The sequence below is a fragment of the Chaetura pelagica genome, unplaced genomic scaffold (genome assembly GCF_000747805.2).
Source record: "Chaetura pelagica isolate M959 unplaced genomic scaffold, ChaPel_1.0 scaffold106, whole genome shotgun sequence".
NCBI classification, from domain to species: domain Eukaryota; kingdom Metazoa; phylum Chordata; class Aves; order Apodiformes; family Apodidae; genus Chaetura; species Chaetura pelagica.
Window position 1 is genome coordinate 4,983,671 of NW_009954222.1, and position 21,537 is coordinate 5,005,207.

A 21,537-nucleotide genomic window follows, 5' to 3' on the forward strand; every position below is an offset into this window, starting at 1 on the left:
CTGCTGAAGGACCACCTTGTTTGATTCCAAGGCTCTGGTATTTGCCAGTATAATAAACCTAGGAGAAAACATTTCACTGTTTTCAGTTATGCCACAGGACTTCAAGCTTGCACAATTTTTAAACTTGCATTCCTTATCCCTATCATTTCAAACCATACAAAACTTTTCCTGATATTGTTTACACTGTTTCACCTTAACATATTAATTTTGGCTTCGTGGGGGAAACATTATGATTAGATTCTGCTTGTTTTGAAATGGTGCTTTCTACTGTGCCAGAGAGTTAGTTTTCAATATATAATTGTTTGGCTAGATGAGTTGAACACACAAGAAAGAACTGTTCAAAAGAAACTACTCAGGAAACTTCGCATTTGAAACACAGAGAAATGTCTGGTCTGTGTAAAAACAAGATGGTATGATAACAATAAAAATCATTAAAAATGTCAAGTTCCTACAATTTTAATATGCTTCAATACATTTTTAAAATTTTATTTTCAGCAAATGCACAGTGACTACTGAGTACATAAGCAGTAAGACAGAATAAGATATTTATATGAACAAGCACAAAAACTTCTGATATGGATGAAAAAGTTTACCCTAGAACTATGCTAATCAACAGTCCTATAAAATGGGTATGGGCACCTAAAGTCATTTTTCTTTGTCTTACAAAGTGTATTTCATAACTAAACATAGAATTTTAGCTATCAAAACTAGGAAATGGGTTAATTTTATATTGAAGAGGCATTTGTCTGAAGACCAGATTAAAGCCTTCTCTAATGTCTGAAGAGTTCTGCTTGATGAAAACATTTCATACTATGTAATTTTATTTTAATAAAGGTTTATTTATGAACATTTTCACCAATTTCACTGTTTTGATAGAAGCAGAGCAAGGTCTCATTCCAATAAAGCAACACAATTCTGAACAGAGGAAGACAAAGAACTATGCTTATAACAAGTAAAATAACATTAGTTTCCCAAACCAGAATAGAAACACTGTAAATAATGTAAAAAGTCACAGTGATGGTATGCAAAACTATTCTATATTTCAATGAATATGCAAATGCCTCTGAAAAACAGTCTCCCCTGAGCAGAACTAACATATCAAAACATTAAGAACATGTTTTTAAAAAGTCAGCTGAAAACTTTGTACAGGGGAAGTCAGTAATTCTCTGGAGGATCAGAGAAATCAGGCTGGGATTTAATTAAATTACTATGGTCAGACTGTTGATGGAAACTCATGAGGCCAAAAATTTTGCAAACGTGCCAATATATTATTTGTAGACAACAGGTAAGCTATCTCCCCCAAATCCAAAACAAAGCCTCACACTGCCTCTAAGTAAGATCAGCTGAAGAAATTCCCATAAATTCAACCAGTCAAGCCTCAGATTTCTCAATGGTTCCAGCACCATCTGTTTGTTTTCAAACAACCATTTGCCTTTTTCACTTTGAAGCGGGCTCTGAAAATGTATTTAAATACAGTCATATAAATTCAATCTAACATGCTAAAAAGGCAAAAAAGCAATTGTGGAAAAAACCTGCAATTTTTTAAATTCTTTTTTTTAAATGAACAAACAGGCTGATGCCATTCACTATTTACTACAGAACATTTTCAGTACCTTTCCACTAGCAGTTTTCATTAGTGCAAACTCTCTTCCGGCACCAAGGACAGCTGATTCCTCATCAAACCCTGTACCTGTGTGAGTGAGATTGTGTTAACGGGACAGTTTCACCAGGGAGTTTCACAGACCAGTTTACAGACCTAATTCTGCCAGGGAGAACTTGTCATAACAAAGGTTCTAAGAAACTTACATGTGAAACACAATTTTGCTGCCATGGGAAGGCTTAAAGGACTAGACTTGACAGAGTTATTCAAAGTAGAAAAAAGCATCAGAAGAAGAGCAACTGCACTTGGTCAGACCTAAGGTCAAATATGCTTTTATTCTGATAGTGCCAAAACCAGACATCTAACAGAGCAAAAAACCCCAAAGCAAATGCCAAGTGATATTTCTCTAAAATACCTCCACAGACACCAACATTTTGCATCTCAAACTCTGATGCAAAGGTGGTTTTCTAGTATTTAGAATATTCCAGTGTATTTATTATCAGTTAATCAGTCACCAGTCCTTTTGTTAACTTTGATCCACAGAAATGAATTCCATAGCTTACCTACATGTTTTATAAGCACTATTATGAAGTCCAAGCTTCAAACAATTATATATTTATTGTTTAATTAGAATAAAACACTGGAAAACCATGGGTAGTGCTACAAACAGCTAGATGGTTCAAAATGAGTGTATGAATTACTCTTAAGCAGTTCCAAACCCCTTGTACTTCTCCAAGTGTTTTTAATGGAGCTAAACGTTCCTGCACGTAATAAAAAGGAAGGGCACTGTTTGGGTTTTATGATTTTAATTACAAGCTTGTTATTAACCTTCAAAAAGGACAACTTACTGATAATATGCAAGTCTTTCTCCAGATCAAACAATGAGATGCCACAGGCATGTAAGCATTTTCTTGCAAGCTTAAGCTGCAGTTCTTGTTGCAGTACCGGCTCAGTACTCGTTGCAAATATTCGCACTACAAAGCCATCCTGCAATAAATAAAAAAGTCTACTTCATACTGTATAATAAATTCAGTCTTTTATCCTCCATGGCCTAAATGTGCCTGTAGAATACCATATCAGAGTAAATTATCAGAGGACACATTGAAAAAGTAACATTTATTATCGACGAGAAAATCCGAAAGTACCAAACAGGATAAGCAACTGACAAATCTTGAACACACTGAATTTATGAGCACACTACGAGTTTAGACAATTGCTATAGAAATAACTGTGAATCCCACTATAGAAATTGTGCTTTCATAACTACTTACATCTACCTTTTAAGGCCCCAACTTCTCCTGATTTGAACCCACAATTCTGCACGCAGTTTAAGAGTGGCTGTTTTAAGGAGTAGCTAAAACAGGTTTCTGTTTACAAGTCCAAATGAAGTATCTTTATCTGGCCATCTTAAGAAGTTGTTCTGTTAGCAGGAAAATAGATTAATCCTTAGTTTTCTACCAGCTGCATGTGTGGCATCTCTTGCCAACCCTGTCTCACCCCACTCCTGCTCAATCCCTGTTTTACAGCTTTCTCACTGCCAAATGACAATGACCAGTCCAGAACTAAGCATGTAATAAGGGTATGCCAAACAAAACACAGAACAGCCAGAACTGGTTTTATCCCAGCAGAAGCACTTATTTGGGTTTCCACAGCTTTGGCCAACAGTTTGAATATAAAAAAATCTACTGGAATATAATTTATTTCATACTTCTACGAAATCTGGCTGAAATTCTCCAACAAGTAACAAAGCAACTACAGAAAATTAAATTAGAAAAAAAAAAGAAGTATTTTTATATTAATACATAATAAGCCAACATTTATCCCACAGACATCTTGTAGAATAACATGTTTACAAGACATTATTCCATGTATAAGACTTTCCTCTTTAGAAAGAGCAACAAGTTTTTTTCTTAAAACTTACCTGAAAAATACAAAAACCTGAATAATCCATCACAAATCAAAATTGTGTGGATAAATACCAAAATACTTCTCCTTTATGCACAAATGTGGCAGTTTCTCATAATCTCTAGATATATGGATTTCTTCCTTAGTTGTGTTAGCAAAGAAAAAGCCAAACATTACACAAAAAACAAAGCTGTAAGTATTGTAAAATTAAACAATTCAGTTGTAAAACTCTACCCATCACATGTATCACTTACATCTCTAGATGCTGCTATTTGATTAATATACTCTCCATCAGTGAAGAGGATATTCTGCCCTTCAGTATGACAATCTGTAAGAGAAAGATGAAGTGCACTGCATCAGTTTATATTAACATACATACACTCTTCTCTGCTTCTTTCTGATTCATTTGCATTACAATCAGACTACGAGAGTTCTCATTTGTCTAAGGAGATCACACTGTTCTGATAACACATTATTTTACAAGAGGATCTCCTCTCTCACCAAAAGCATATAATACTTCTTTGTCAATTCAGGAGTTACTAAAGCACTTTCCATCATATGAAATGTAAGGTTTTACACAGATATTTAATTGCAAAAGCATTTTGCATTCACCTGTGAGGGCTATTTTAAATTACTTTAAAACAACTAAATTTATTTTCTGGGAGCATTAGTTGTTTTCCTTCCCCAGAGACTTCAGTTTTTTTTTCTTAATAAAGGCCATTCTCTTTAAAGAAAATTTTACTCAGACCAGCATATAAAAATCTACAGAGATAAATGAAAAAGAACCAAATTTCAAATTTATCATATAATTGTTCCACTGTTTATACATTTTACCAAAATCTGGGGTTTTGGAAAGCTATAAAGCATATACTCAAATGCATTACATTTATTGAAAACAGGTCAGGTACTTCCAATAAAAAAAAGGAAGGGAAAGAATTCTGCCCATGTTAGGGGAAAAAAATAGACTTATTTCTCTCCAAGTTTAAAAGTATGTCATTACACCATTTCTTCTTCCCTCCTTGCTCTGTTGATAGAGGTACTAACAAAGAGATTGATATTATATAGCTTGTAAGCTTCATTGACTACACACAGGAAAGAGATCTCTTCCAAAAATACTACAGAACATGTATGTTACATTCTAAATATCTGCTTCATAAGCTGAACAAAGATCCAGTATCAGTCATTTTATCTAACAAATTTAATGCTAATGAAGCCCACATAATATCCTTCCAGCATTACCAGTAAGTTTGCTATTATTTTGGTAGCTAGCTGGAGGGTTTATTAAAAATAATACAGCTTAAAAAACCTTTCTGCTCATCACCACAAAACAAGTGAAAGCAAATAAAGTCATTGGGAAAAGTCAGCATGGATGCACCAAAGGGAAATAATGCTTGACCAATCTGATTGCCTTCTATGGCTGGCTGGCTAGATGAGGGGAGAGCAGTGGATGTTATCTACCTTGACTTAGGCAAGGCTTTTGACAGTCTCCCATAACATTCTCATTAGGAAACTGAGGGAGTGTGGGTTGGATGAGTGGACAGTGAGGATGACTGAGAGCTGGCTCAGTCACAGAACTGAGAGGGATGTGATTAACAGAGCAGGGTCGAGTTGGAGGCTTGTAGCCAGCTGTGTCCCCCAGGCGTCAATACACAGTCCACTCCTTTTCAACATATTCATCAACGCCCTGGATAAGTGGACAGAGTGTATCCTCAGCAAGTTCACTGATAATACTAAACTGGGTACCATGCTGCCATTCAACATGACCTGGGCAGGTTGGAAAGCTGGGCAGAGAAGGACCCAATGAGGTTCAGTAAGGGCATGTGTAGGGTCCTGCAACTAGGCAGAAAGAATGCCAGGCACAAATACAGGTTAGGGGTGGACCTGCTGAAAAGCAGTTCTGAGGAGAAGGATCTGGAAATCCTGACAGACAGTAAATTACCAATGAGACAGCAATGTGCCCTTGTTGTTAAGGCCAATGGAATCCTGTGATACATAAGGAAGAGTGTGGCCAGTAGGTCAAGGGAGGTCATTCTCCCCCTCCACTCTGCCCTGGTGAGGCCACAGCTGGAATAGTGTCCAGTTCTGGGCTCCTCAGTTCAAGAGAGACAGGAAACTACTAGAGAGAGTCCAGTGGAGATCAAAAAAGATGACTGGGAGATTGGAGCATCTACATTATGAGGAAAGTCTGAGAGAGCTGGGACTCTTTAGCCTGGAGAAGAGAAAGCTGAGGGGAGACTTTATTAATGCCTGCAAGTATCTAAAGGGTGGGTGCAAGGAGGATGGAGCCAGACTATTTCAGTAGTTCCCAGTGATGGGATGAGGGGCAACGGGCACAAGCCAGAACATAGGAAGTTCCATTTAAATATGAGAAAAACCTCTTTAATCTGAGGGTGACAGAGCACTGGAAGAGGCTGCCCAAGGTGACTGTGGAGTCCCCTTCTCTGGAGATATTCAAGACCCACCTGGATGCAGACCTGAGTAATGTGCTCTGGGGGATCCTGCTTTAGCGGGGGAGTTGGACTAGATGATCTCTAGAGGTCCCTTCCAACTCTGACAATTCTGTAATTCTGTGAAGTTTAAGATTTCACAGAGCTGGTGGATCCTACTGCCTGAAGAATATAATGTTCCAGAGATCACTGAGATTTCCAGGGTCATGTGACTTCTAGCTAGGATCAAATCTAATCACATTGGCTGATGAACTTCTAATCTCCTACACATCTCTGTACTAACAAATACCTAATTTAAATGCATTATCACCAGCCCAGGCATTTGAAATAGATTAAGTCCAGACAGAGCCATGTCTGAGCACCATACCAACTACAAGGAAATATTTGGAGTCAAATTAGTTTTAAGCTGTTAGAAAGGTTATTGCCCTCTAGCTCTATCCATCTAGGTTTTGCAGAATTACAACATGCTGCAAGTATTACTAAGATCACAGTGGGGCAGCCACTACTATTTGGAGGTATGTACCTAATCAGGTTTCCTTACGGTAGGTCACATACCCTTCCCACACCTTCATTCCTTTCCTTCTAAGGGGAAATGGAAATAATTAACATGGACCCCTTCAAATTTGTCCTAGCCAAAAGAACAAGGCCATATGTGCTCACAATATAATACCGTAATAAATGTGTGGAAGTGCAGAAAGTAAAACAATAAAGTTCAAGGGCTGAAATACAACAGGTAGTAGGTACAAAGGACATCTAGCATCCACTTTGACACCACCACAAAACATCCAAAATGTAATTGTGTGAAATAGCTTGAAGGATTTCTGAATGGATATTACCACAGATAGAAGACTTTGTTTTGCACTGAAATATTAATACATTTTTGTTTATTTTTGTGCCTTTTTATAGTATAAACACATAGCTGTCTTGCAGAATGACACCTGTCACCAAGATTTACAAAAGAAAGCTGACTCCTCAGAGGTGCAGACTTTAAATGTGCTCAAGTGTTTCCCAAGACCTGAATGAAGAGCACTGATTTGATGACCAATGGTAATATAATTAAGGATCTCAGAGGACCCTACTGGTTGAAGAAGCAGCTTTGAGGTGAAGAAAGTGTCAGGTCCTTGAACGTGTTCTTACTCAAGTTTCTCTAACAGTCCCACAGAGACTTAAAGCTTAAAGAAACACCCACATTTTAAGGACTTGCAGAAAGTCTCATGAACTAAATTCAACACTCATCATTTGTTTTAAAAATTACTGTTTGTGTTTGAAATACAAAAAACCTAGTGAATTTTTTTGAGGTTTTAGTCACTGTCTTCTTATTTATGTCAGGATGCAACACAAAATCTCTCCTCTGATCTATAGCTGTCACTGTTCAATCAGAAGAGTCTTGTGCCCTTCTACTGTTTATGTGTGTGGATAGGAACAGATTTGTTTCACCAGGAGGCGACTAAAGTATGTTCCAGGAACATCCTCATTTTCTAAACATAGACGGAAGTTATGAGGCTGCTCTGAAAAAAAAGAATCCCCCAAAAAACATACAAACAAACAAAAAAAAAAAACAAACACCAAACAAAGAAGCAAAACCCCCCCCAAACAAAACCCCAACAAAACAAAGAAAAATCCCTTAAAAAACCAAAATTACAAAAAAATCCCAATACAAAACCCCATCACCACTTTAAACATCAGAAACATGGTACATCAGTGCTTATTAGCCTCTCTTATTTTTTTAGATATATTTCAATTTATATTAAAAACGAAATGGTTTTGGTCATAGTTTGTAACCAACTACATGTAAGAGATACTGGAAACAAAGTCATCAAATTCAAAGGAGAAAGAAATAAAAATTCCCTTAGGAAGGAAATTAAGCTCTTTGTATTAAGATTATCATATACTTTAAAATGTTGTAATATTGATCTTGACCAGAAGGTCAAGGGAGGTTCCCCTCCCCTTCTACTCTGCCCTAATAAGACCACAGCTGGAATAATGTGTCCAGTTCTTGGCTCCCCAGTTCAAGAGGGACAGGAATATACTGGAAAGCGTCCAACAGAGGCTACAAGGATGATTAATGGACTGGAACATCTGTCATATGAGGAAAGACTGAAGGACCTGGGGCTGTTTAGTCTTGAGAAAAGAAGACTAACAGGGGATCTGATTAATGCCTACAAATATCTGAAGGGTGGGCGTCAAGAATGGGCCAGTCTCTTTTCAGTGGTGCCCTGTGACAGGATGAGGGGAAATGGCAACAAGCTACAACACAGGAAGTTCCACCTCAACATGAGGAAAAACTTCTTTACTGTGAGGGTGACTGAGCACTGGAACAGGCTTCCCAGAGAGGTTGTGAAGTCTCCTTCTCTGGAGACTTCCAAGACCCATCTGGATGCATCCCTGTATGATCTGCCGTAGGTGTTCCTGCTGCAGCAGAGGGGTTGGACTCCATGATCTTCAGAGGACCCTTCCAACCCCTCTGATTCTATGGCTCTTCCCATAGCTGAAGTACCATGCAAGACCTCTGAAGGAAATGCTGCAGCTGGTCTGATGCAGCAAACTGAAGTCACAAAAAATCATCTTTGTGATCTCAAAAACTATCTCAATGTCTCTTCAGCTTATCTAGAAATACACAGCATGTAATCAGTAAACTATAACCATCTTCTCATATCTGGAGGTTCATACCTGGCAAAGCAACTGTACCATCTTGTTCCAGAGTTTCTGGGTTTATTCTTATGGCTGTCATACTGTGATTATTCGCATCTCTATATAATAAATAACCCTGGTAAGAATAAGAATATATATATTGGTATGAAAACATTATTTAATACATTAAAGCATATTGTCAAAAGTTAAATAACATAATTATAGGTATTTGTTTAAAGTTTTTTAAATCTTTTACATCAAGTTTTCTTTATTTTGTTAATCAACCTTCTTCCACTAATTAAATTCTGTAATAAAAACACCAGAAATCTGACCCCCTTCCTCAGCACTTTCTAAACGCTGTAGATCAGCATGCTGAAGTTTATATACAGCACTTGAAGACACACATAATAATTCTGTTCTTTATAAATATATACCATTGCAGTTACAAGCCATAGGAAAAAAAACTATGTTTCTGTCTCCACTTTCCAAAACAAGAAAAGACTCATGGGAATACCAGGAAGGAAATGTATATATTGCCCTATATAGAGAAGTGATCATTAATGAGTATTAACAAATGCATTAAAAACTAGAAAAATTTTCCAAGATGTTAACTACTTTGACTCTCACACTAAGAAGACTCCATGTATTTATTCTTTCTGACCTCTTCAAAGAAGTTTGTGCAAAGTATATGGTGATTTTGGTAAAAGCAGCTGAGAAATAAGGCTATATACTGCTCACTTCCCAGTTCCTAACTAAACCTAGGGGAAGGGAAATATTCAGGCCTAATTATTTCCTATTTCTGTTCCTCCATGTGTATAACAGGTTCATATCCCCAAAACTGTCTATTCTGGGCCAAAAGCCCACATCAGGAAGTCTCCATTGATATACTGGAACTGTATCTTCTCTCTGTACACACATATGTATATATATAAAAGGCTTCTTCCTTAAACAATTTGCCTACCTGAAACTCACATTTGAAGTTTGGTTGTTTATACTTAGAACTTAGAGTGCACTTCTAAATAAACACAGTCAGAGAAGTTTTGCTTTAGCTTAAACTACATAGGTTGCTTAAGCACCCACTTCTGCTTAATGTGCACATATCCATAAGAGGGGCAATGTGGCAACTTTGCTCTCATGTCCTTTTTGAGCCTACGATGTCTGTGAACCCTTTAAAGAATTTGAGGGAGCAGGGCAGAAACACAGGGACTTTACACTTTGGAAGCACTTATGCTATAAAAGCAGGTACAGGAAAGGGAAAATACTACTGAAGGGCACTTATGAACATATTCTCTCAAGGTGACTGATGCCAAGCAAAGCAGCATTCACTTGCAGGAGGGTTGCAGAGGCCAGTATGAATAATGACTAAATAATGATCCTGACAACACCAGAGTCACACCAGGAGACATGACAATGGCTTGCAGTTGCCTGAAGCATGACTGGCATCAGATGGGGATTCTACACATTGAGAATGTATGTCTTTCACAGGGAGGTTGCTAAGGCTTAACCTCAGAATATCTTCATTTGTCAGAGTCAAAAACTGTAATTACAATAATCTAACAAAAAAAATAATAAAAAAAAATCAAACAACCCTCTTACTTCCATCTAAACTACTAGAATTTTCCTGGAAAAAAAAAATCAGCCTCTGTGAGGAAAAACTAACACATGAAAACTAGGAAAAATTTTTAAAAGTGAAAACAGAAGGAAAAGCTTCAGTCTAAAATAACTTGTATGATGAAGTAAGAAAAAACATTTAAACGTGAACTGACTTAACCAATCATCTGAAGGGAAAGAAGACTGATGGCATGTAAAATGCAACTTACACATTTTCCTATAAACATAGCACCAGTGACACTTGTTTATGTCTTTGGGTAGTCAGAGTATGAGTGCATACACCTGTACAAGCACTCAAAGAAGAACAGCAAATACATTTATAGCTATGTACAGAATGTCCAAATGTGTAATTCCATATAATGAAAATCTATGGATCCTATTCCTTTCCAAACTGACAAAAAAAGCTCCCGAATCAATGCATCAACACACATTTGCATTGTGCCAGTACACCTTTTGGTGATCCACTGTTTTGATGCTAAACAAAACCAGACTTCATCTATGATAGCTGTAATAATAGAATTTATACTTTTAAAGAACAATTTCACTTCAGAAGCATGGAAAGGAGTACATTTAATTTCACACTGAAACAAGATCATTCATAGAATCATACAATCTTATCATAGAATCTTAGGGGCTGGAAGGGACCTCGAGAGATCATCTAGTCCAACCCCCCAACTAGCATCATTCAGTTAATCATAAATATGCAATTAAAACTGCTTAGCAGCTAAAAAATTAAGCAAATAAATTAATTGTTCTCTGAAATTTATTTTTTGTTTGTTGGGGTTTTTTTGTTTGGTTGTTGTGTTTTTTTTAATACAGCACTCAGTGGTAAGAACAGGATTCTAAAAAAAATGCCAAAACACTATTTTTATAGTGCATGGCAGAGATATAAGAAAGGCTATTTGATATTCCAGTAACTGACTAAAAGAATAAACAATCCAAATATAGTTAACTCTGCAGTGGTAATGTCAACAATTATCTCTTCTTATGGCTTACACAATCTCTATCCCCCAACCAAAACAGCACCTCCTTATTTCACTGCAAATGTTTAAAAACCTATAAACTTTCATAAATAGGAAATCTGGGTACTATTTTTACACTATTCTAATGCAAATGCACACTTTTACATCCACCAACTTAATTATTTAACAAGCAGGTATCAACTGACTGTCCAATTTATGTGTTACTCATATTTTTAGAATGTCTTACAGTGACAACACAAATCAATGACACTTTTCATTACTCCTTCTTATAAGCCAATGCCATCAGATGCTCCTCATCTTCCACAATATATATGTCAGTGCCAACAACCTGTTTTTTATAACTAAAGCCAACACAACAATACAATGTCTGGGAAAGCTTACTCTAAGCCAAGGTCTACTTAAATTACTCACAGGGGGTGGGGCACAAGTTTTATGTTTTAAGTAGTCACCTACCTGAGCATAGCCTAACCAAGACTTTTTTTCCTTTCTGTTTTTGATGCGGGATGTAGAATTGTATATATGGCCCTGAAAAGCAAAAAAAACTCCCATCACTTAACAGATATCAGAGTGACAATTTTACACTTAATCATGTTATGGTCTTCAACCATACGGAGAGTGAAAATTGTAAGAAAGTGCCAGAAAAATCACACAGAAATAATCAGAAAAATTTAGACAAACTGTTAAAAACCTGATCATTAGTAAGCTACAAAAGATTCTCAATGGAAACAGGACATCATAACAGTTAAAATATAACTATCATTCATCAGACAAGAAGAAATAACATTACCCTCACTGTCCCACTGTATCCAGAGCCAATTTTGTAAAGTCCATCTTTACATAAGAGATAGAGGAAAAAACCATCACTCTGAAGTAGGCACTGATCATCTTCATCTACAGATATTTCTTTCAGTGGCCATTTGTGCATCAAGGCTGCCTTCTTTATCCCATTACTGAACCAGTCCTGGATTTGAATTTTGCCCACCAGAACTGCCTGTACACTCCGCTGAAGAGAATTCAAAATGGTTGGCACCTAAACAATAAAATAAAGACTGGGTGAGTAAAAAACATGACTATTTTTTAATGTGGCATTTTCTGTTCTATCTCCAACTTGAGAGAGCCAAAGAAGTATCTACTCTCATCTCAAAAAATAGCAAGAGGAAAAAAGTTAACTGAATTTACACAACAGATCTTCTCACAAGTCATGTGCATATAATTTACATAAATTTCCAGATAAAGAGAAGTTTCAGTGCAAGACCTGTATAGTCTGACAAGCATGGCTGCCATTATTGGTGAGGATAGCAGAGATTGCTTGCAACGTTCTTCCTGTCTCTCCCCATGCAGCTACCAAACTGAAGAGGCAAGCACAGGAAAGTGCTGTCAAGGACTGTCCTGTGCTGTCATTCATTCCTGTGCTACGGACAGTTATCTCCAGAAGAAGCTGGAACAGGGATTCTGCAGATAAAACACAGCAATTACATAGACAAGTCACAAAATCATACCAAGCAAATTGCCAGTTAATAGGAAATTAAACTCACAAAATACATCTTTCCTCAGCTATTAAATTTAATCCTATTTTCAGACAGAAAACAAAGCTCATTCAAGTAGGTCTACAACACCCTTAACTTTTCATTCCTTCGCAGACAGAAAACCTCAAGCCTTAACAATCTCAATGGGCAAAGAATAAGCAAAACTAAGTCCTTCTGTTACAATGGAACACATTAGTAAGAAATGAGCCAGGAGTTACTTTACCTGCCTACTCAGTCTACATCATGACTAAGATGATGTGAAGGTCTTGACCAAATTTGTCTCATCTGACCATTATCCATGTTGAAACACATCCCATTTCCCAGAAATGAGCATTTCACATCAAAGCTTGAAAATTATTTTGATCATATTCCCCTTTTCAAGCACTTTTTAGCAGCCGAACCTTTGTAATAATCAAGGTTTGAACACAAATCCACCTCAATTTTTTTTTATAGTACACATAAATCATTACTATGGCAGTAATCAAAACAATGCCTCCTTTGTAGCTTTATAATATCCTGTGCATCAAAACAAAAGCTTTGTGTAGCAAAATGCTTTATTCTTTGGGAAAAGAATATTATTGAGCCATAACATAGGGAAAATATACATAGGAAGTCTTAAGAGATTCTTTAATTATTTTTAAGTAACAGATGATAGGGCCTAGCCGTCTTTGCAGCTCTATAAACCAGTAAAAACTATTAATAAAAGATAATTGAATTTTAATTTAAAGGACATAATCAATCATACACTCAAAACTATCATGAGTTCAACTCTCATTTCACTATCATTAAAAGCAAAATTAATTGTCATGGAAACTTTTGGGTGGCCAGAGGAAATAAAAGCAAAAATTCTGACAGTTCAGCAGTATATCTAACTTACAGCATTAAAGAGCTGAGCTAGAGATTACAACAGCAAATCACAGAAGTTCACTGTAGATCTTTTTCCCAGTAAGTTCAAGTGTTTTATAGCTTCAGTAAGACAAATTAATCACAATTTGTAAGGTTATGATGTTTTCTACTTTTCAGCGAAACTGTGCATTACACAGCAACAAAATACAACCTTTATATATACGTATATATACACACACCTTTTTTTACATGCCAACATTTCTGTTCTACAAAAGATTAATCTTGAGAAAGTACAGGTTAGATACACCGGAAAGAGTTTAAACTCAAGAATAAAGTCAGTCTGCTAAGAACAAGCATATCTCACAATTACTTGTAGGGAATCATTTTTCTTCTGTTCAATACAGTAACAGACGTATTAACACAAATACAGTAACAGATGAGACATTACCTAGGACTTCAGGAGGCTCTGACTGCAGGCCTTCTGGTTGCTGGCCCTGGAGCACATTAAGTAGGGCTTGCAGGCTTCTGAGACACAAGGATGGATGAGAAAATCTTGTTTCCTTTATGAGTTCAAAGACTTCACATAATCCAACTTCAATGATCTAAAGAAGCATAGATATTTCAGAATATCTGTTAATGTAACATTTTTGGGTCTTGATCAATGAAGGTTTATCCCAATGTTCATAGAACAAGACAGCTACTTGAATAGCAAAAATATAAAACAGAATACAATAATTCAAAAGAGAATGAAAATCAAGAACACACCTATATAACTGCACTAGTAAATACTACACAGATGTAATTATATGAAATAGCGTATCTAAGTAGAGTAATAGTTCCCTGAAAAAATAAGGAACCTTGAATATTTTTTGTAAGAAAAACTGTGCCTCTAAGCCCTTCTAATTTCTACCAAGTTCACATTTTGCTTGACAGACCTCTTTTGTTCCTTTTTCTTCCATATTTATGTGAACCAGAAAGCTAGAATTGGCTTGCAACCTGACTTCCCAACTTAAGTAATGATACCTTTGACAGTTGATACTGGCAGCACTAGTACTTTCCCTTTCAAAGGCACTAAGATTGCTCTTGTGGCAATAAAAAAAAAATAAAGATTAACTACTTGTCACTAAAACACCATAGGTACTAATTGCAGAAATGCATTATGCCAACTAATACTACATCTGTAAGAGCACTGTTAAACCCACTTCTAACTTCCCCTTTAGGAATTCCTGGATATTCTGAATTACAATTATGCCTTCTCTCCAGTCAACATTGCTTTCACATCTTACCCAAACTCAGTATGTAATAATGAGGTTGAAAGAAAAATAAGCAGAGTTAACTCATTACAAATAAGCATCTATATCTTCAAAACTTCATTGTGTGTTTCCGTTAGGAGCAGAGCCTCAGTTTTTAGACTGTTTTATATAGATTCACCCCTGGGTAAAATCTAAGGAAAGACTGAAATGTAAAAACAATTAAAACTGTTAATGGAACTGCCACTTATGCTTAAAACCAATCTATTCTGACAGCCAGCTGTAAGTTCTACTGGATGTCTTTGCTGTTGTTCAATTTATTTTGATTCCTGTCTTTAAGAAGTTACTTTACTACCTGTTTGAGTTTTGGAGGAATAGAAGCACAATAAAATCAAGCACAACAGCAGCTCTCCTGCAAATTTACATTTTTTATCTTCAGTGGACTGGGGAAAAATACATGCATGGAATCAGTGAAAAAAAAAACCCAGCAAACCCTGTCAACAAAATGACAGCACAGATGGCTTTTCCAGGATCCAAAACTCAGCATCATCTTGCAGGCTAAAGAATAAACCACACTGTAGTACATTTTTAGAAATACTCTTTCTTTTTTTCTCCATGATAGTATTTCTGAGAGAAACTGAGAAGTTTATCTTATTCTTCCCAATCTCCACACAGAAGACCTCATCTAGCAGCTGACAGAGGCAGCTGGAGAGCAAAGAACCAAATACAGTGGAGAAAATAATTTAGTTAATTTCCACTACAGTACAAATCAACACTGTATAGATCAGCTGGGATTTTACCTGATCTGCACAGGTTTTGCGTTGTTGTTTGGTTTTGGGGTTTTTCTTAGCATCTGAGACCAACAGACCAAATGGACTTCTTAAAAGAGGTCTCTTTAAGGTCTCTTAAAACCACATCCAACTGTCAAACCCAAACCTTGCCCCCCCAAAAAACAAACAAACAAGCAAACAAGCCACTAGGTCATGTCCTGAAGTGCCTCATCTACATGGTTTTAAAATACCTCCAAGGATGGTGATTTCACCACCTCCCTGGGCAGCCCATTCCAGTGCCTGACTACTCTTTCAGTATAGAAATCTTTCCTAATATCCAATCTAATCCTGCCACAATTCAGGCCATTTCCTCTAGTCTTCTTGTTATTTATTTGAGAGTAGAGGACAAACACCCACCTCCCTACAACCTCCTTTCAGGTAGTTGTAGAGAGCTAATAGATCTCCCCTCTGCCTCTTCCAAACTAAGCCATCTCAAGTTCCCTCAGCCTCATATGACTTGTTCTCAGCCCCTTCACCAGCTTGGATGCCCTTCTCTGAACTTGCTCCAGCACCTCAGTGTCTTTCTCATAGCGAGGGGCGCAGAACTGCAGAAAGTACTGCAGGTGCAGCCTCACCAGTACCAAGTATGGTATTTCTTTTCCTGCTGGCCACACTATTCCTGATACAGGCCAGGATGCCATTGGCCTTCTTGGCCACTTGGGCACACTGCTGGCTCATATCCAGCTGGGTGTCGACCAACACCCCCAGGTCCTTTACCTCTGGGCAGCTCTCCAGACACTCTGCCCCAATCCTGTAGCATTGCCTGGGGTTGTCGTGATCGAAATGCAGGACCCAGCACTTGGCCGTGTTAATTTATATGTACATTATATGCATGCAAAAAAAACCCAACAACTTCACACAGGTAACATTCTCCCAATGAATTTTAGAAGAATTATAGTAAGTGTCTAAAGAGAGTAATTTATTTTTTTTTTGTTGTAACATGAAAATATTAAATTTTGCTTAAGCTCATTAACTAACCAGCAAAATGTATGCCACTGCAGGAAAAAAACATTTAGCCCAACCAAGTATTGCTCATTATACTTAAGAACTAGACCATAATATACTGAAAGCTCAAGACAGACACCTGTATTCAGGGTACAAAGACATTTACATAGTTAAGCTCTAGAAGTTTTACTACCTGTCAGCTCCAAGTGGATACCTTTTTCAAATGTATGGAGGCAAGTGAAACTGATAAAAGTTTCTTACCTTAGAGGAACCTAAACAATCTAATATTAGCTAGATAGGTATTTGCTACAACCTCAGTAATTTTAGTAACTAAGCCCTTGTCAAATCAGTAAAAATTCTTTAACTCTAATGTTTTGTAAAGTTTTTGCTTTTTAGCAATACTTTGAAAGCATACTGATTTTCATCAATTTCCTATTTGCTGTATTAAATGTAACAAAATAGCTCACTGATTTTCTGTTGTGAGAAAGGAAGTGTCAAGTTTCCCACCACACCATTTTTTCCAGGCCACCATCTTTTTAAAACTGCACCGCTTTTCCAAGTCGCTTTTTTATAAATTCTCCAATACCTTGAAGAACACCCACGTTTTAGTCTCCACATGCAAGTGTTTTTCTGTATCACTGGTAAATCTGATCCTTTCCTGAGTCTCTTTTAATTTCAAGATTTCTGTAACATTCCATTCCATTCTTTTTCAGTGTTAATAGTTAGTGTCTTTTACCTAAAATTTCATATTAAGTAGCTACAAGCATTTGCCAATTCATGTAATATAACCCACAAGGAGTCAGATGAAGTTCAAAAACTACAATAGTTTCCACTGACTGCACATTATTTTGCAACAATCAACCACGAAATTTCAGCTGTCAGGTTGCAGTTACCTGACTTGGTTACATTCCTCTGCAATTCTCCACCACTGTGTCCACCAACTATGCCCTACCTAAATATAATCACCTATAAAACTAAATTTCTAAGCAACTAGGACATTCTACTGCTGCAACTACACTTTTAACTCAGTATTTGCATTGTTTTTAGAGCAAATACAAACAAAGGAACTTATTCTGAATATGCTTTTTACACTCAGAGTAACAAAACGAAGAAGGATCCACAGGTTTAATAAGGTAGCAATGACAAAACTGAATGCACTGAAGTTACCAAACTAAGTGAAACAGGAAATTAAAAAAATGAAGAAAAACCAGTACCTCCAATGTAGATTACTTCTGACTTTCCACTATTAATCTACTGCAAGCATAGAAGTAGTGAATAGTAGAAAACCTACCCTAAGTGTTACACTACAAGTGTCCAAAGTCTTAATGAGCATTACTAATTATCTACAGTTATCCATGTGAAAAGGCACTAAAGGCAAAAAGGTTAAGGATTAAAATAATAAGGCAGTAAGAATAATTGATAGTAATTGCAATTAGACATATAACTGGAAAATCATATTAGAAAACACTCCACCAGCTCCATTCCAACAGCAGAAAGATGTATTGTTTTTTGGGAATGAAGCAGGAGAAAGCACCCTTTATTGCTACTAGCTGGTAGCCTCTGACAGATGTAAAAGCTGCCTTATTTGCATTCTGTGTAGAGTTTTCAGGCTGTAGGTTCCTTTCAAGTACCTGCACTTACAAAGGAAAGCAAGTTCAACGCTTACCTGATATTATTAGTCCAGATTACTCTCTGGACTAGATGAACTACAAGTAAAACTTTTGCTATTTTCTGTGCAAATGGCTTCTAATACTGTTCTTTATTCCCCACAAAGAACATACCAACTTTAGGTCACAAAAATGGCACATTGTAAACAGCATCCAGTTACTTGCCTTTGGAAGTTTAATAGGTGGCTCTTTGGATTCTTCTTCTTCATCGCTATCCGAATCCCCGCTCTGTACACTGTTCTTTGAAGCCAAAGATACAGATGCTTCTTTTTTTTGCCACTCCAACACACAATGGCGGACATTGCAGTAAACATTAAAAGCTGAAGGGTTGCTATGTAATCTGATATCTGGTATGGTTATTGTACTCTCTAGGTTTTCCGTCTGAAAAACAAGATGGGTTTTAAGTATATTAGAAGTTCCAAGCTTTGTAAATACAAGTAATCTCAACAGTCTCAATAATTTTGGCCAACCAAATGATTCTCAAACTGGAGACAGGACTAACCCTTCGAAATTATATTTCAAGCAGGGAAGCAAGGAGGTAAATTAAGACATTTAAAAAATATTCTATTTGGCTTTAGTCTCTACCTGTCATAACTCGATGAGGACACTGGAACAGAAAATGAAAACAGCTCAGGTTACAGAATGTTCCAAACTTGTGTCACAATAAATAGACTAGCAAAATTTAACTTAAGAGGAGCCAGTTGGGTTTTTAAAAAATTATTACTAGTGAATTTAAAAATATTTGTTATTCTAGTTGTTAATTTTGTCATTAAATGAAAGAGTTGACAAGTCCAAAAACTCCCCCAGCAGGATGCTGTGGATAGTGATTTTGTGAATAATAAAAATCCAATGGACAAGCTACTGAATACAAAGAAATCCGTCAAGGCCTATAAACTATCAAGACACCATCCTGTTTTCAGAAGCCCTGAGCCACAATATAATATTTGGGAAAGTACTCTGAGAAATTACCACTACCTTGGCCCCACACCTCCTTTAGCATCTCCTACTGGTACGCTACCATCTGCCACTGCTAGGATACAGAAGAGCCTTCATGTGGCTGCCATTAGACTTGGAAAAAATACTAAGAAAAAATGTTTTATTTTTTAAATAAACATTTTTTAATTCTGTCCCATACTTCCCTTTTCTCCAACATTAAGATGGGACAGGAGAAATGAGTTTTAAACAAACCAAACCCCACAACAACAACAAAAAAATCCCAAGGCAGGCACATACTTTCTCTTCAGCTCTGTGCTACCAAAGATTAGGCTGGTTTAATCACAGGCTATGAAAAACTAGACTTCAGCCACACAGGAGGAAGCAATTCCCTGTAGTACCTCTGTGTACACAGATGACATAAAAGACTACGTAAGACAAAGTCTAGGTTAAGAGTGCAGGACAAATTTGCTTGAACATGCAAGGCAAAATCTGGAGAAGCATTAGACTAGACTAAATCAGGGTCACAACTAACTTCACAAGGTTATTTCTGTTTATTGTATTCTTGGAGGACACTGAGGGTGAAGGCTCTTTGCCTTTTTCTTTCTTTTACTTAAGGGGGATAGATACTGTAAATGACCATGTTCATTTGGCAGGAGGGTACAAAATGAATTATATTACAGTGATTTGGAACAGATCAGCATGGAAATGCCTACACATCTGTAAGAGCTGCGATGGGAAAGAAGACTTTAAACTAGAAGAGAAGACGGGGAAGGAGCTGCAGAGCCAGTGAACTGGATAATATTTTAATGAGATTATTTCTTTTTCTACAATCTCGCAGTCACAACTTTGTACATACAAACACAGTGACGGTTCACAACACATTTTTATCAGCATTTTTATTATTACCAGAAATAACACTGGCTTCTAAGTTAGACCAGTTAATAGCATACAGAACAAAGCTTAAGAAAAAACTGATAATAGCTTCAAAATATTTAACAGTTTACATATTTCCTTTGACTTTTGACTACAGAATTATTCTAACTGCACCACTAGGTATTTGAACATCCTTCCTTTCCATTATTACTACAAAACTACTGGAAATTAAAACATTAAGAAACAATGGTTTACTCTGTAGCCTATTTTATGCAACACAGTGTGCTATTTTTTTTTTTACTTGCGTGTTAATAGAAAGTCTAATAATATAAAGACAACTACACACATACTGAAAGTTTGGGTTTGCTTTTTTTATTTTCCCTTCTTTTTTAGCACAACAGAACTTCTCTGTCATTGGGGATTAAGACAACATAAGTTCAGTGCTTGTTCAATATGAGTATACTTGAAATAATAAGGCTGCTGTTAAAACCCTGTATTACCATCCACTGCAAGAACTCAAGATATAACCTCATATGTTATTTCAGTATCAAATTGCATCAAAATAGATTTGGACTGATACCAATGATAATGAGCTACCACATACTTTAAAGTGTATTTGGCACCAGAAAACTAAACGGTTACAACATATGACTCTTCTGTATGTCAAATATCCATACACATACCCAAGAGTTTTTGCAGCTGCTGCTAAGGCAAACACACAGTATCAGCTTTCAGCTTTAAAACTAACTCAGTTGAACTACACAGGTTAAAAAAGTTATTTAGTGAGTTTACTGTGTATCTCCTAGTTTACTGACAGTTACAGGAAGAGAAATAATTTTGATCCTCTGAATTTCTCTGTCTGAAGTTCACTTATCTAATTAGTATCAAGCATTGTAATTATAAATTCTGTGAAGAGTTCCCATTCCAGCTCTTCCTTGTCAGAAGTTCAGCTTAGTCTTTGTTCTAGAACAGCCTAAATCCTGTAGCTCATGAAACAGGCTTTGAAATAGGCTGGCCAAACTTTTTAACCAGCACAGATAAATTTAGATATTACAGTGCCAGACAAAATATCAATATATGTTTTCTTGCTTATTACTAGTAAGCTGATTAATTTCCAGAAATAAATTATTTCCTTATTCTCAATACTTTACAAATATTTAAAAGCCCCTTACCTAATTCATATTAATAACATACAAACATTATTAAAATAATAACATATATGACATAATATATTATGTGTACATTCTCTCTCTCTCTTTACACCCAGACTTCACCATAAGTTAAAAAACACTCACAATTTATTTGTGATTGGTTTGCTCAAGTGTCTGAGGGGTTTTAACTACAACATTTATAGTTTTCAGATCTTCAAAACACGTGTATTCAAAAATGGAGGTAAATGAGCAGATTGTACCAACATAACTTCTTAGTCTTCTTTCACAAAAGGCATGGACTGAGCTGATTAAAAAACAAACAAACAAAAAAACACA

General features: G+C 36.5%; 1 protein-coding gene across 1 annotated transcript in view; it reads right to left on the reverse strand.

Annotated features, from left to right (window-relative positions):
• MYCBP2 (MYC binding protein 2, E3 ubiquitin protein ligase) overlaps nucleotides 1–21,537 on the reverse strand; it is a 185,752-nt gene that overhangs the window by 133,903 nt on the left and 30,312 nt on the right. Inside the window, exons 5-14 of the mRNA XM_010003518.1 lie at nucleotides 18,407–18,622; nucleotides 13,998–14,151; nucleotides 12,433–12,629; nucleotides 11,965–12,207; nucleotides 11,631–11,702; nucleotides 8,623–8,719; nucleotides 3,760–3,833; nucleotides 2,449–2,587; nucleotides 1,614–1,690; nucleotides 6–58 (exon numbers count right to left, since the gene is read on the reverse strand). Of these exons, the coding sequence (XP_010001820.1) occupies nucleotides 6–58; nucleotides 1,614–1,690; nucleotides 2,449–2,587; nucleotides 3,760–3,833; nucleotides 8,623–8,719; nucleotides 11,631–11,702; nucleotides 11,965–12,207; nucleotides 12,433–12,629; nucleotides 13,998–14,151; nucleotides 18,407–18,622 (1,322 nt within the window). The remainder of the gene's footprint in view (nucleotides 1–5; nucleotides 59–1,613; nucleotides 1,691–2,448; nucleotides 2,588–3,759; nucleotides 3,834–8,622; nucleotides 8,720–11,630; nucleotides 11,703–11,964; nucleotides 12,208–12,432; nucleotides 12,630–13,997; nucleotides 14,152–18,406; nucleotides 18,623–21,537) is intronic.